Source organism: Anabrus simplex, chromosome 1 (genome assembly GCF_040414725.1).
Source record: "Anabrus simplex isolate iqAnaSimp1 chromosome 1, ASM4041472v1, whole genome shotgun sequence".
Lineage (NCBI taxonomy): Eukaryota > Metazoa > Arthropoda > Insecta > Orthoptera > Tettigoniidae > Anabrus > Anabrus simplex.
The window spans coordinates 1,788,875,757-1,788,891,590 of NC_090265.1; the positions used below are offsets into that span (position 1 = coordinate 1,788,875,757).

Genomic DNA, 15,834 nt, shown 5'->3' on the forward strand with positions numbered 1-15,834 from the left:
AAATTTGTCTCTTGTATACCTAATTCCAGACGGAAAAAAAAGCGTGAGATAAACATGTGAGGTATACTGACCAAACTGTATAAGTATACTCTCTCCGGACAACTGTTCTGTTATGAGATTTGCATAAACATTAGGGTCCCGGCTTACTGGAACCCCTCGTAGTTATATTACCCTCGCTACAAAACGGAAGAGCGGGTAGGCGGCAGTAAGTTGGTTTACGTTCTAACCAATTGTTGTCTAAACTGCTCTGTAGATAACTTTATCGGATTTGTTACACTTCCATGGATACAAATATTTGACCACCTCTCAAGTACGTGTAAAAATATTTCTCAGAGACACACCCACTACCATTCCAGTGTGGTCCTTATCGCGACCCACGTCTGTGCCTTTCTAAATTAATGAAAACTGCATATTGAAAATCATGACCTCTTTCCTTTTCTCGCTCTACTTCGTGTGGGCGTGACGTCTGCTGACATCACAATACTAGAAGCCGCGCAAGCAATTACTTGCAGACATCTATTTTATCAGCCCCTTTACTGAGACGAATTGCTTCTTGGTCGCTAACGTCCACTGTATCGTCTACAGAGGGGATAGAACGAATTCACTTTAAAGTGTCGAATAGTTTATATCCTGAAAACTTCGCTAACGAATGGACTATGAAAGAGATCTTAGGGAAATAAATGTCTAAGGAACTGCTAATTAATTAATAAGAGGTGAACACACATGACTCGCACGTGTTATATCATCATATCATGTGGTGAGAGTCCATCTTACAATATGTTCAATCAATCAATCAGTACTGATCTGCATTTAGGGCAGTTTCCCAGGTGGAAGATTCCCTATCTGTTGTTTACCTAGCCTTTTCTTAAATAATTTCAAAAACTGGAAATTTATTGAACATCTCCCTTTGTAAGTTATCTCAATATGTCGACGAATCCATCGATTACATTTCACTTTTATATTATATAATAAAAAAATCCTCGTTAAATGGATCAATAAATTATATTAATAGAGTCCATCCATTTCCATCGAATTCATCGAGTTTCATACACATTTGAGGCTTGTACGACCTAATAAACAATCATCAACCAAAGAAGGATCTCATCCTTTAACTAGCTTATTATAGGACATATGTCTCTCCATTCTATCAGTCTCTTTCTATACAAGTCGTTAACTAAAATTACATCCATGTAAAGTGTATTAAAATTAAAATTCAAAACTCGCAGTTGAAAAACTCAGTGAGTTTCTAATGAAGTATTAATTCATAATTATAACATCGTTATGGCGCTCTTCTATACGAGGATAACAAAAAGAAAAACATCCACTTTACGAAGCTGTCTGAAATGTACTCTCACAAAGGAGGTCGCAAAAACTAATTCTTCGCATCTTTGTTTCCTCGTAAGATGAGTGTCGAAATGTTGGAACTTACACAGAAGTGGAGACAAAACTGAATTGCATGATTTTCAAGTCACTGAGGTTGAAGAGCCCCTTTGTTTATGTTATTCTTATAAAAACATACAGGATACCCCAAAAGTCCCTTAACATTTGATAAGGTAATACTTTACAGAATACTGGAGGTTGAGAGGTAATAATTGGCACACGAATGCCATGACATGGGGTTATATTGACATGAAAATGAATTATACAAAATGACCAACAGATCGCGTTTCCTACGATATAAAATCAATAATTATCATAACAATGGATGTTTAGCAAAGACGATGTACTTTATAACGCATGCTCAACATGTCGGCCATCATTCATCAACAATACATGTATTCGAGGGACAATGTTATGAACAGCACTGAACATCATATCCGTAGCTATGGTGAGAAATTACCGCCGGATGTTGTCTTTCAGCGTCCTTAATGAAGTCGGACAATCGCGGTAGACTTGCGACTTCATATAAACCAAAAACCAATCATCACACGGATTGAGGTCAGGGGACCGAGGAGGCCAAGTATGACATGCCGTGATTGCAGGCGAATCTGAATATCTCTCCCATGACAGCTCCTTTTATACCTTACATGGGTCTCATGCGGCATCACTGACGTGTTGTTGTCCAGCACCATCTGTTTACCTGTTTGTGCAAATCGTTGTTTGTGTCTATGAAACCCCACGTCGTGTCAAGCATATAGGGCCACTTGTACCTGACGCGTTGTTGTCCAGCACCATCTGTTTACCTGTTTGTGCACTCGTTGTTTGTGTCTATGAAACCCCACGTCGTGTCAAGCATATAGGGCCACTTGTACCTGACGCGTTGTTGTCCAGCACCATCTGTTTACCTGTTTGTGCACTCGTTGTTTGTGTCTATGAAACCCCACGTCATGTAAGGCATATAGGGCCACTTGTACCTGACGCGTTGTTGTCCAGCACCATCTGTTTACCTGTTTGTGCACTCGTTGTTTGTGTCTATGAAACCCCACGTCATGTAAGGCATATAGGGCCACTTGTACCTGACGCGTTGCTGTCCAGTGCCGTCTGTTGGTCACATTGCATACTTTGTTTTGGTGTCAATGAATCCCCATGCAATACGAATCATATTTTTTCAATTATTACCACTCTATTTCCAATAATTCATGAAGTATTGGCTCGTCAAATGTTAATGAACTTTTGGGTCACACTGTACATACTATATTATAATATTAAATTAAACGTTAAACTTGAAAATAGATTTGAAATAGTGTTTTGCGTATACAGATACTAAATTGAATAATAATAATAATAATAATAATAATAATAATAATAATAATAATAATAATAATAATAATAATAATAATCGTTTGGCGTCAGCTACCGTGTGCAGACATTTCAATTTGACGCCACCTGGCTGTCAGCTGGTCAATGTTGCCTTTTCTTCTACTCTAGGCCTTCTAGATGGCAGGCAGTGTAAACAGAAACTCTCTTGGGTGTCTATGGCTGAGATTTGATTAATTTTGTCGGGTAAACACCAAATGCGTCACCAGAGATATTTTGCATGCTGACAGCGTACGACATGGAGTGTCGAATGGACTTTTTTCCGCCCCTCAAAAATCCAACTACGTCTGCCGGGTATGAACCCGCTATCTTGAGACCCGGAGGCTGACACTCTACCACTGAACCACAGAGTGAAATTATAACATACATGATGTACTAAGTTTGAAACTAAAGCAGTATTAATTATTTTGGACTGCAGGAATCTTAGAATATATCATTGATTGAAAGATATGTCTAAACAATATACGACTTTTCGATTTATAAACAGAAGCTTTAATGATCTCAACCCCTTGCGTACTCCTCCGGGAAAACGACTGCTTTAGTTGAGTACACATAATGTTATTTGTGAAACGTTAAAGACTAAAGGCATTTAAAATTCGTGATGCCGTGCAAAAAAAATCCTTAAATTTAGTGGTACGATGTATGTCTTTGTAAACCTATTATCTCTGTTATGCACTGACTCCACGGCTTGAAATTCATTCAAGGAAGAGGAAGATAGTGCATGTGTAGGGATTATGACGGGAACGAATCAGTTTCCGAATGAAAATAAGGAATTTCATTTTGTTCCTGTCTATCCCACGGCAATGCTCAGTGTCAATGGTGGATTCTGGAGTAGCTCAGGGACTTCTAATTATCAGGCTGGAGGATTATTAAGCATAGAATATCTCCTCGTAATGGACGTCGTTAAGTCATTCCAGGAGGATAAATTTCTTTCTTTAAAATTGTATACCTAATAGGTCCAGGAATGAAATCTGAATGGTTTGAATTCCACGGAGTACCCAAATTATCCGGGTGTTCGGGAGTATCTTGTAGAACAGTAAGTTTCTTGTATGTACGAAATAAAGACATAAATATAATGTTGTTTAACGGTGAATTTCTGTTCCTTGTTTGCAGGTAAATGGGACATTGGGTAGAAGAGGCATCTAGTCACGTTTCCAGATTGTTGCAACAAACAAGATGCATCAGATGTAATACAATGCTCTTGCCGAGCACTGAAGATGTGCTTCTCAGATGTTAGGAAACATAACGTACTGTATTTTCAAGATTAAAGGACATGAATAATTGACGTTGAAGGGATACGCATAAGGAATAAACTGTGTGGGTAGGATTGGATATTGTTCGTGTTAAAATTACACTCGAAAACCGGTGAAATTTTCTTATATTGTAAGAGATAACTCTTTTCAATTGCATAAAATATCAGAATGGAAATCGTTCGAAAGAGATGTAGGAAAAGCATCAGTCGTTGTTTTTTGTTAATAGTGATGCCATGTATGCCACCCTCAACTGAAACTTGAATGTTGTAAAGGACTCTTGAATGATAGAATGACCCTCACTTTTTGAGCGCGTTATGTGGGAGGTGAAGTGTGGAAAGAATGGGTAAAATGTTTATATGTATAGTGATCCGAAAGAGTATGACATCCGTTGTGTTTAATAACTTATCATGATATGTTTGAAAAGAACGTGCAATACAATAACATTCCTGTTAAAGTAGGATACAATTTGTTCCGCGCTATTTCTTATAAATTTTAAAGTGTTCGATAACGTTACATGTTTGGAATTTTAACGGAAATTATATTGCTAGGGCGCGCTTATCGTTTGCTCAGTTAACGTTACGATATTTATTATTAATGTTAAACATAAATAAAAATATATCAGTCTATTTTAACGTTACAGAATTTAATATCAAGCGTAGTGACATCAGGAATCAAACCAGACATTAAGTCTGTATAAAATTAAATGTCGTCTCAGTGGAACTCTTCCTAATATGAGCTGGTGAAGCGGAATGAGGTTAGTGAAGTGTGCTTCTGAAGAGTCGTACATGAGCGAGGAAAAGTGTGTGTGATGGTAGCAACAAACAGCGAGTGGTTTTTGTGTTTTGATAAGCTCAGAGGAGTGGCATCAAGTGGTAGAAAAGTTCATGAAGTGATGTATATCTATAATAATCTTGAAAGATAGGTACCAAATTTGTTTGAAAATCACACGTGTGAAAGGTAGGGTCATGTTGTTGGGGAGGAATGGAAGATGCTTCAGTGACGAAATGATGCCGGCGTCACAATCAGCGTCGCCGTCCATCTCGCCGTCGCCGCCTCCGCCGCCTCCAGCTGCCGTCATACCACCGCGATGGAGTGAGATGGCCCAGCTGAGGAGAGGACCGGCAATGGAGCGCTGTCTGCACAGGCACAGCAGCAGTTACAGCACTCGGTCCGCTACCACCCTGCAGAGTTTCGCGAGCTCCATACACAGAGGTAAGTCAGTTCTCTAATACCTGGGTGCAAAAACCGGCCATGCCCAACTTTTTTATGTGTACTGGGTAGTGAAATATATGCCACAATGTGACCAAAAGAATCACCTTTAAGTAACGTCTCTGCCGTAGAAGGGGACTTGATTGCATCACGAATTTGCAATAAAGAACCAGCAAAGTCCGGTATTGATTGAATCTTGCTCTAGCACCCCCTTGTTAGATATCAGTGACATTACTTACGTGTCAGCAGTGACGAATTACAATACAAATACAGCTACCTGTTCCACAAGTGAAATAGTACGCGTTGTATATTGAGAGGTGAATTGCTACCAGAATCCAATGCCAATCAAGATAACTAGATTTAAAACTGTGTTAAAGCTTTCCCAACAATGCATATCAAAGTGTTAACAGGTTGTAATAAAACATTACACATATGTCATGCAGCACTACATAATAATAAAATAAGGATTTAAGGGAATCAGACTAAAGGACATAACAGTGGTCAGATCTTACTGAAGCTTCCCTTTTCAGGGTTTTAGCTTTGTAGTAGCGGCAGCGAATTGTATATTAAATGAAGTATCCACAGTATCTTCAGGCAAGCAACTCAATATTAAAAACATCGTAGGGATATGAGCTACGAATTTTAAGTAAATAAAATACATTAAATTATGGGAATACATTCCTCATTTATTCCTAAAATTACAATCCCTTTCTTAATCATCGTTATCCGGTCCATTAGATTAGAAGATTGCCTTTTTCTACCACTACGAGAGCTAATGTGAGTTAGTGCATTGTTTCACTTGAGTCGTTATAACTACATTCGGTACGAACATTTTTCCAAAAATCAAAAAACTTCTGAGGGTATTGAACCAAGGAACACTTAACAGAAATAATTATGTAAATAAGTTACTTTGGCTAGGATTTGAATCAGAGAGAAAACGAGTAAAAAAACAAGGAACTGCATTTATGGCGGAAGTGATTTTCGAAATTTGGCATTTTATTTTGCTAGATCTATCCAGGACTCACAATTTTAAACATTTCGGGCCCTTCATCCCTTCAACATTCGCCAAAATTGAGGATATTGCCTAATTTTACATTTTTCGCAGTATGGGGACCTCTACTTTGCCTGTTAAGAAATGTTATCAACATTATCGGTTCTAATCCCAGTCGAAGCTAGAATAGTCGCAACTGAAGCAAAAATTATATGTGTGAGGTCTAAGCGAAGTAAGCGAGCAATATTTTAGTTTTACGCAGTTATCGATATCGCAGGACCTACAGTTTTACGTGGAGGTTTAATTTACAAAATCCCACATGTATTGGCCAGGAATCGAACTACGGTCATCTTCGTGAGAAATATGTGGTTATATCACTCGGATATCTCTCCCTATTGATGAAAGGCAGTATGACTGACTCGCTCATTCTCGTAGAACTTAATATGGTTGAGTATAATTAAGAAACAGTGTTAATCAAGGGACATAGAACATAATGGTTTACACGAGGAGACTTCACAGGTAATTGGAAGCAATGTGACAGGCTCAGATGGGATCTTGTGACACTCCCACACGTTCCACGACTTCAGAGTCCCATGAATGCAGGTGAAAGTAGCCCTGGGTTAAATCCATCCAACATTGTACTTCCATCTGTGCCATTTAACTGTGATAGTCGAGCCTTACCACATATTGATGTCACTAATATTCGTCTACAAACCGTGAGACAATTTAATTCGTAACTTCAAAATGTTAATTGATTGATCTCAGTCCTAAATAAGGAAGAGAGTAAAACTGGGACAAAAACCGTAACATCCGTAACCCGAAAATTAGAGTTGTTCAGCGGGAAGTAATTCTTGTTTTGCTTATGGTATATTTTTAATAAGACACGTGCCGTACCTCAAAGTAAATCTCTCATATTCTACATGTATTTTCAAAACTATCGTCGGAATGGCGAGAGGATGTTTCTTATATTGTTTCGGAGAAACTTTCTGAGAGTGAAATCGATGGTATAATAAATTCGGGAAAATGAAAAATAATAAGATAGTGGTTATTATTAGAATGGTATAAAACTGGTGCAGGCGATTCAGTAACGAAGATCATGATTAGGATGGGTTTCTAATTATTGAAAATGAGATTGTGTGTTCCATTCTCGAAGGATAGCCATTGTCCTGTTCCTGTGGAGTGTCGAGAAAAGCCTTGGTGTATCCAGATTACTCAAGTTACGATCTCCAAGAATTCGACATAGCGTAGTGAAATCGACTAGTAGATCTACAATAACCTATCTGAGTTCATTGTCAGCGGAGAGTTAATGACTATAAGCAAGTTCTCAGAAACATCTAGATGACTGGTTCTGGAAACCCTTTGCCATTTTCTATGTGAAGTATCTCTGTCTGGAGTCTGTTGGTCTCACAACCGCAAGATTTAATATTGAATAATAATTTCATTGGTTTTTACGTCCAAGTAACAACGTTTTGACGTTATTCTGAGAGGCCGAGGTGCCGAAATTTGGTTCCGCAGGAGTACGTTTATGTGCCATTAAGTTTAACGGCACGACGGTGACGTATTTAATTATCTTCAAATACCACCGGACTGAACCAGGACCGAATCTGCCATAAACCGTCTGAGCCACTCGGCCCGGCGTTTGATAAATTATAGAATACTGTACGTAAAACATTATAGACTATCTAGCTGTAGTCCGTACACGTTTTAAATTTTCTTGATGATATTTTTTCTTAACTCTAAACAAATTTACAACAAATTTACTAATCCACAAGACAAAGTCATGTACAGGGGTCTTTCACATGAAAAGTAACAACGTAGTGCAGTAATTATGTTGGTGGAGTAGTGTCGGTGTGGTGCATTACAGCGGATAAGTTTCTTCGCTAGTTCCAGCAGGAGGCTGTTGTGTGCGTACAGTGTCTCTGTTGTGAAGGTTAGTTCAGAGTGGGTGGCGGGACTTGAGAATGTTGTAGTTTTCAACGGACAGGTTTAACATTCTCCCAAAATTAGGTAAATCTGCTACCCGAAATAATTTCTAACAGTAGTATGAGAAAAATCCGTGAAAAGGCTGATGGAGTTCATTCCAGAAGGATAAATCATAAACAAGAAAAGCTACGAAAGATCATTCATGCTCCATATGCGTTGGTTCCTTGTTTCACAATACGAAGAATTCCGAACATATCCAATTTATGGAGTTGATTTGTAAACACTTGCCTTTAACTGCTCTAAGGGCCATGAGCTGTGACCTACCTGTTGCTGTACGACAGCTCCATGCCTAAATGGTTAGCGGTTGGCCTTTGGTCCGATGTGCCCCGGGTTCGATTCGAGGCCGGGTCAGTGTTTTAACGTTCATTGGTTAACTGTGTGTGTGTGTGTGTGTGCCGTCTTCGTAATTAGAATTCATCATAGGCAGGGCCCCATTCTCACAGAGGCGCAGGTCGTCATTCAGGCCTCTCCGGAAGCCACACGTCCTAGGTTTATCGAAGAGTAACTAGATATGCAACATCCTTCACATCATTAAAATGTTCTTTACATCGCACCAACACAGAGTGATCTCATGGCGACGATGGAACAGAAAAGGGCTGGGAGTGAGAAGGAAAATACCCGTGGCCTTCATTAAGGTACAGCCCCAGAATTTGTCTGGTGTTAAAATGGGAAACCATGGAAAACAAACTACAGGTCTGCCTACAGCAGTGTTCGAGCGTACTATCTCCCGAATGCAAGCCGATAGCTACTTGAAGTGATCTTGCATCATGCGATTCTTTTCTCGTACGTCAACGTAGATGTCATTCCGCGGAACAGATCATTATGCCACAAGATCAGCCGCATGGGATTTCCTAGCCAATCCCTATATACCAGCAGTAATTCCAGTAAGTATAGGAACGTTGAAAGACGTGCATAGCGACCAACGGCAGCTCAATGTGTACGCTGTGTTGCCTACAACGTAGGCGCCATTCCACGACTTATTGTCAATGTACTCTGTGTTGCATAGGCTGTAGGCATCAGTCCACGAAATTGTTTGGGACCGTTACGTTCTATTGTATATCATGTTATAACAATTTTCATCGAATTACAAGTTCTCATCCTGGATTCTCTAGAAAATTCATCGCAAAATTTCATGAAAAATTTTAAACACTGGAGACTTACGTCGGTATACAACGCACACATATACGTAACCTGCACATCGTTTATTTCATCTGCGACTACTCCTACTCTCTTGTAACGTCAAATGGCCTCTATACCGCCCGATCGTTAAACATTTTAAAATTGCTATGCGCCATGCGTGGATCATTTATGTGCTAAGACACTGTTCTTGGTGATAAGAAAACTGGCTAAACCTGCCACGTCGATTAAAATTGGAATCAGATACGTGGAAGTGCGAAGAAGTATTCAGAATGTTAAAAACTGAAGATGATCCGGAAAAATGATTAACAAGTACCTCTGAAACATTCGAAAATGACAATGAGTGAATGGATTACTGGTAGGGGTTGCATGAAGCCACCCACGACTGATGAAGAGCGGAAACCAGCTGAACGGAAGCGAGATTAGACGGGCACGTGGACGAATATTTCTTGAGGTCACGAACTGTGTGGTGCGTAGTGAAATGAAGGGAACTGCGTGCATTGCTCGGTTGTCTTAAACGACCATGAGATGAAAAGACAAAACCCCCCATTACAGCAATTACCGAGCGAGTTAACCGTGAGAGCTTTGATTAGGGAGATGGAGTGTTCGAATCCCACTGTCGGTAACCCTGAAGTTAGTTGTCTATGGTTTCCTCTTTTTACGCCAGGCAAATGCTGGGACTGTACCTTAATTAAAGCCACGATCTCTACCTTCCAATTCTGGGCCATTTCCCAACCTTACGTCGCCGAAGACGTTTGATGTGTTACTGTGACGTTAAACAATTAGAAGAATATATCGTAGTTTCATAAGAGCTGCTAATACCTGCGAAATATAACCGGTGTTTGAATCTGGTTCATTTGTGGAGTTCGAACTGCTCCTGGCGTTACATTCTTTACGTTTGAAATAAATCATGAAATTTAAGAATTAATTATTCATTCAAGATAAAAGGTACTAGGGAAATTGTAAACATCTGCAAATTGAGACAAGGTCGACGGGGTCCATGATATTCAGTTTCTCGATTCTACGATTGCATAGCCGCCTTGACTTGAACAGTTTGCAGACTAGTCATAGTGCGATATGCGAATTTAAGACAAGGATCTCATTCAATCTACGAATACCAAGCAACTTAGCCTTGTGGTTAGGGGCGCCCAGCTGTAAGCTTGCATTATGAAGATAGTGGGTTCAACCCCACTGTCGGCTTCACAGTAGATGTTTTTCCCTACTTTCCAATTTTCAACCAGGCAAATACTCTACCTTAATTAAAGTCATCGCCACTTCCTTCCCGCTCTTAGCATTTTCCTAACCCATCGTTGCTATGAGACCTATCTGTGTCTGTGCGACGTTTAGTCGATTGTGAAAAGAAAACAATCCTCGAATAGCTATCATGTACAGTACAATGCGAATTTACTTTTGTTCGAGTGCCACACCGCGCGCACTTTGCAACTACAGTTAGCAATTTGAAGGAATAAAATATGCATTTCAGAAATTGATTATGTTGACAGATTCTGTGGTTTAGTGTGATTATCTGCCAGCTCTGGAGGCTAGGGTTCGATTTCTGGCTCTACCAAGAATTTTGAAAAGCGGTGCGAGGGCTGGAACGGGACCGCTCAGCCTCAGGAGGTCAACTGAGTAGAGGATGTTTCGATTCCCACCTAGGCCGTCCTCAAACTGGTTTTCCACCCGTCCTTCAGCGTGAGGGCTCCTGGTCGAGGTACTGGTCATCCTCCCCATTGTATCCCCGACCCAAACTCTCACGCTCCAGGATACTGTCCTTGAGGCGGTAGAGGTTGGATACTCACTGAGTCCGAGGGAAAAACCAACCCTGGAGGGTAACGGATTAAGAAAGGAAAAAAAGAATTTATGAGGTCATTTTGAGAGGTGGAGATATCTACCATTTTGTTTTTAAATCGATATCTTCGCACTACAGTAAAATTAGGACGCTATACCTTGCAATTCCTTGATCTAGAATTTTGTGAGTGGTATTGTTGAATCTGTCTCGCAGAATTCACCATTGGTCACCATAACTTCGTAAAATTTGTGACCAAGTCAGTTGAAATGTCGAAAGTCGATCAGAAACTGTTATACATTCAAGGGGAATGAAAAATTCTGTTATTCAAGGTACCCCAAGAGGTTTGACTCAGAAAGTGTCAGAGATTGCCGGCACTGCACCAAAGTGGAGGTGTTCGCGCAGCAGGACGAACAGCCCAACACTTCCACCGCGCCTGCGGAGCCTGAAGACTGGAAGTTGGCTGCAGGCGCTAGAGACACTGGGCCATACTGCAGGAGGTGCGACGGGCAGGAATTGGTGCTCTGTTTTGGACGACGGTTTGTGTTACATCGTCCGGCTTCTTGACGTAATCGTCAGCGTAGTCCCCTTCGATTCCCGGCTGGGTCAGAGATTTTAACCTTAAAATGGTTAATTCCCTTTTCTCGGGGACTTGATATTTTTAACGTCCCCAAGTAGGGCTGTTCCGCTTTTATCGGTATAAGTAAATACCGATAGTTAAATATCGATATCCTATATCTCTGTATCAATGTTTTGCTTCGATATTTCTGTGGTATCGGTACCATGTTGTGATTTTGCCGATATCCAAAACACCATTTATAAAACTTAAAGAATAGTGTTCTTGTCGACACCTTGTATTCTACTTTTATCACTCTCCTTCATTACCCACGAAAAATAGGCATCAGATATTTTAATATAAAAAAAGTGTAGTGACCAGTAACAAGGATTTTTTACTTATATTGCTTAAGTTCTCTGTGTGTTTTTATTAAATTTAGTAAATGTTGCCCCGTTAAAAGTTACGGACATCTTTTACTTTTGGGGGTAAATTATAACTTGAATGTTTCTGCGTTGGTGTTTTGTCGTGAAAGTTTCTTTTAATTTCGAAATTGGCTCCTACGACTATTAAGCTACAGTGTGGATGAACTTGACAAAAACAGTGAAGTGTCTCAGTTTGAACACAAAGATCTAAACATGTCGAGTCCAGTGGAAAAAAATTCATGATTTTCCACGCAAAATATTGATCGTGATATTTGACTCTGCATTACTTTATGTATACTTAAACTGTCCAGATCCCAAATTCGATGTAATTCAATAAAATTTTAAATCCTTGTGGTTTTGAAAAATATAATTTCAGATCGAAAAATCATCATCATCATTTGGAGCAGTTGAATGAATGAATGAATGAATGAATGAATAAATACTGATCTGCATTTAGGGCAATCGCCCAGGTGGCAGATTCCCTATCTGTTGTTTTCCTAGCCTTTTCCTAAATGATTTCAAAGAAATTGGAAATTTATTGAACGTCTCCCTTGGTAAGTTATTCCAATCCCTAACTCCCCTTCCTATAAATGAATATTTGCCCCAGTTTGTCCTCTTGAATTCCAACTTTATCTTCATATTGTGATCTTTCCTACTTTTATTAACGCCACTCAAACTTATTCGTTTACTAATGTCATTCCACGCCATCTCTCCGCTGACAGCTCGGAACATACCACTTAGTCGAGCAGCTCTTCTTCTTTCTCTCAATTCTTCCCAACCCAAACTTTGCAACATTTTTGTAACGCTACTCTTTCGTCGGAAATCACCCAGAACAAATCGAGCTGCTTTTCTTTGGATTTTTTCCAGTTCTTGAATCAGGTAATCCTGGTGAGGGTCCCATACACTGGAACCATACTCTAGTTTCCAACCACAGGCTGGGTCCGCTTGGAACATAAGCGTCTCCATCGACTACTTCGGTTCTCTCACTCTCGTCCAGTTCCCTCCTCTTGCCTCGACGCGCTTCTTTACACCTTCAGCCACCTGTCCCTCGCTCTTCCCCTAGGTATCATTCCCTTCAACTCCATTTATAACACGTTTCTTGGTATGCTTTCTTCTCCCATTCTCCTAACATGTCCTTACCACTGCAGCCTTGATCTTCTCCTGTAGGGGTACCTCGTTTAACATTTCCAGAACTCTCTCATTTCTTACTCTGTCCATTCTTGTTAAACCTTCTGGACACCTTTGAAAATTCATTTCCACTGCTTGTATTCTACATTTATCACTCTCCTTCATTACCCACGAAAAATATCAATACCTAATTGCGATAATGCTATTGACTGAAATATTGTTACTTGAATACATCGGAACGTCTCTATCCCTGGCATTCCTGCAACTCACTTACCACGCATAACACTGACCTGAACCACAACTGCACGCAGTTTCCTACTCACGCCGGATGCCACGCACCCTTCTCAGCAGGTATGTCTTACAAGAGCCGAACCAGGATATAATTAGCCACAAGAAATTATTATTGTTACATCTAATTCCGTCTACTTGATTTGTGTCGAAAGCTCTTATACTCCGCCATAAAACTGAGCAATCCGTTTTTTCAGACGATACGTGTGCTATGTTGAGAATGCTGATATGATGTTCTCGTGAGATAACGTCGTTATCGTGACAACGCACCTCAGAAATCGCAGAAGGAGACTTGTAGTGGAACGTCTCACTGGTTCACAAATGCACACAGTTTTGTTCTGGGTATAATGGAACCGAAAGAGGAAGTCGGCTGGTTGAATTCTGCACTGATCATAATTTAGTCCTTGCCAATACTTGGTTCAAACACCACAAACGACGGCTGTATACGTGGACGAGACCTGGAGACACTGGAAGGTATCAAATAGACTTCATTATGATTAGACAGAGATTCAGAAACCAGGTGTTGGATTGCAAAACTCTCCCAGGAGCAGACGTGGACTCTGACCACAACTTGTTGGTCATGAAATGCCATCTGAAGTTGCAGAAACTGAAGAAAGGAAAGAATGCAAAAAGATGGGATCTAGACAGGTTGAAAGAAAAGAGTGTGAGGGATTGTTTCAAGGAACATGTTGCACAAGGACTAAATGAAAACGCTGAAGAAAACACTATAGAGGAAGAGTGGAGAGTCATGAAAAATGAAGTCAGTAGGGCTGCTGAAGAAATGTAAGGAAGGAAGAAAAGTTCAACTAAGAATCAGTGGATAACTCAGGAGATACTAGACCTGATTGATGAACGACGTAAATACAAGAACGCTAGAAATGAAGAGGGCAGAAAGGAATACAGGCGATTAAAGAATGAAGTGGATAGAAAGTGCAAGGTAGCTAAGGAAGAATGGCTGAAGGAGAAGTGCAAGGATGTCGAAGGCTGTATGGTCCTGGGAAAGGTAGATGCTGCTTACAGGAAAATCAAGCAAACCTTTGGAGAAAGGAAATCTAGGTGCATGAATATTAAGAGCTCAGGTTGAAAGCCACTTCTAGGGAAAGAAGACAAAGCAGAAAGATGGCAGGAGCATATCCAACAGTTGTATGAAGGTAAAGATGTAGATAATTTGGTTCTGGAACATGAAGAGGCGGTTGATGCTGATGAAATGGGAGACCCAGTTTTGAGGTCAGAGTTTGACAGAGCTGTGAGTGACCTAAATAGGAACAAGGCACCTGAAATTGATGATATTCCCTCTGAATTACTGACTGCCTTAGGAGAAACCAGCATGGCAAGGTTATTTCATTTAGTGTGCAAGATGTATGAGACAGGAGAAGTCCCATCCGATTTTCGGCAGAATGTTGTTATACCTATTCCCAAGAAAGCCAGCGATGACAGGTGTGAAAACTACCGCATCATGAATTTAGTATCTCACGCCTGCAAAATTTTAACACGTATTATTTACAGAAGAATGGAAAAACAAGTTGAAGCTGAGTTGGGAGAAGATCAATTTGGCTTCAGAAGAAATGTAGGAACACGTGAAGCAATCCTGACTTTACGTCTGATCTTAGAGGATCGAATCAAGAAGGACAAGCCCACGTACATGGCATTCGTAGATCTAGAAAAGGCATTCGATAATGTTGATTGGTCCAAGCTATTTATGATTCTGAAGATGATAGGGATCAGATACCGAGAACGAAGAATTATCTACAATCTGTATAAAAATCAGTCTGCAGTGATAAGAATCGAGGGCTTTGAAAAAGAAGCAGCAATCCGGAAAGGAGTGAGGCAAGACTGCAGTTTGTCCCCACTCCTTTTCAATGTTTACATAGAACAGGCAGTAAAGGAAATCAAAGAGAAATTTGGAAAAGGAATCACAGTCCAAGGAGAGGAAATCAAAACTTTGAGATTTGCCGATGATATTGTTATTTTATCTGAGACTGCAGAAGTTGCTGAATGGTATGGATGAAGTCTTGGGTAAGGAGTACAAGATGAAAATAAATAAGTCCAAAACAAAAGTAATGGAGTACAGTCGAACGAAGGCAGATGATGTAGGAAATATTAGATTAGGAAATGAAGTCTTAAAGGAAGTAGATGAATATTGTTACTTGGGTAGTAAAATAACTAACGATGGCAGAAGTAAGGAGTACATAAAATGCAGACTAGCACAAGCAAGGAAGAGCTTTCTAATTCCGATATCAATGTTTTAAGTAAGCAAATTTCTTTCCTTAAGAAGACTTTCGTGTGGAGCGTGGCACTGTATGGAAGTGAAACATGGACGATAA

The 15,834-nt window shown here is 40.1% G+C and overlaps 1 protein-coding gene across 1 annotated transcript in view; it reads left to right on the forward strand.

Annotated features, from left to right (window-relative positions):
- Positions 1 to 4,840: 4,840 nt before the first annotated feature.
- Positions 4,841 to 15,834, forward strand: part of LOC136883271 (monocarboxylate transporter 4) — a 364,210-nt gene continuing 353,216 nt past the window's right edge. Inside the window, exon 1 of the mRNA XM_067155487.2 lies at positions 4,841 to 5,222. Within this exon, the coding sequence (XP_067011588.2) occupies positions 4,976 to 5,222 (247 nt within the window). The 5' untranslated portion in view covers positions 4,841 to 4,975. The remainder of the gene's footprint in view (positions 5,223 to 15,834) is intronic.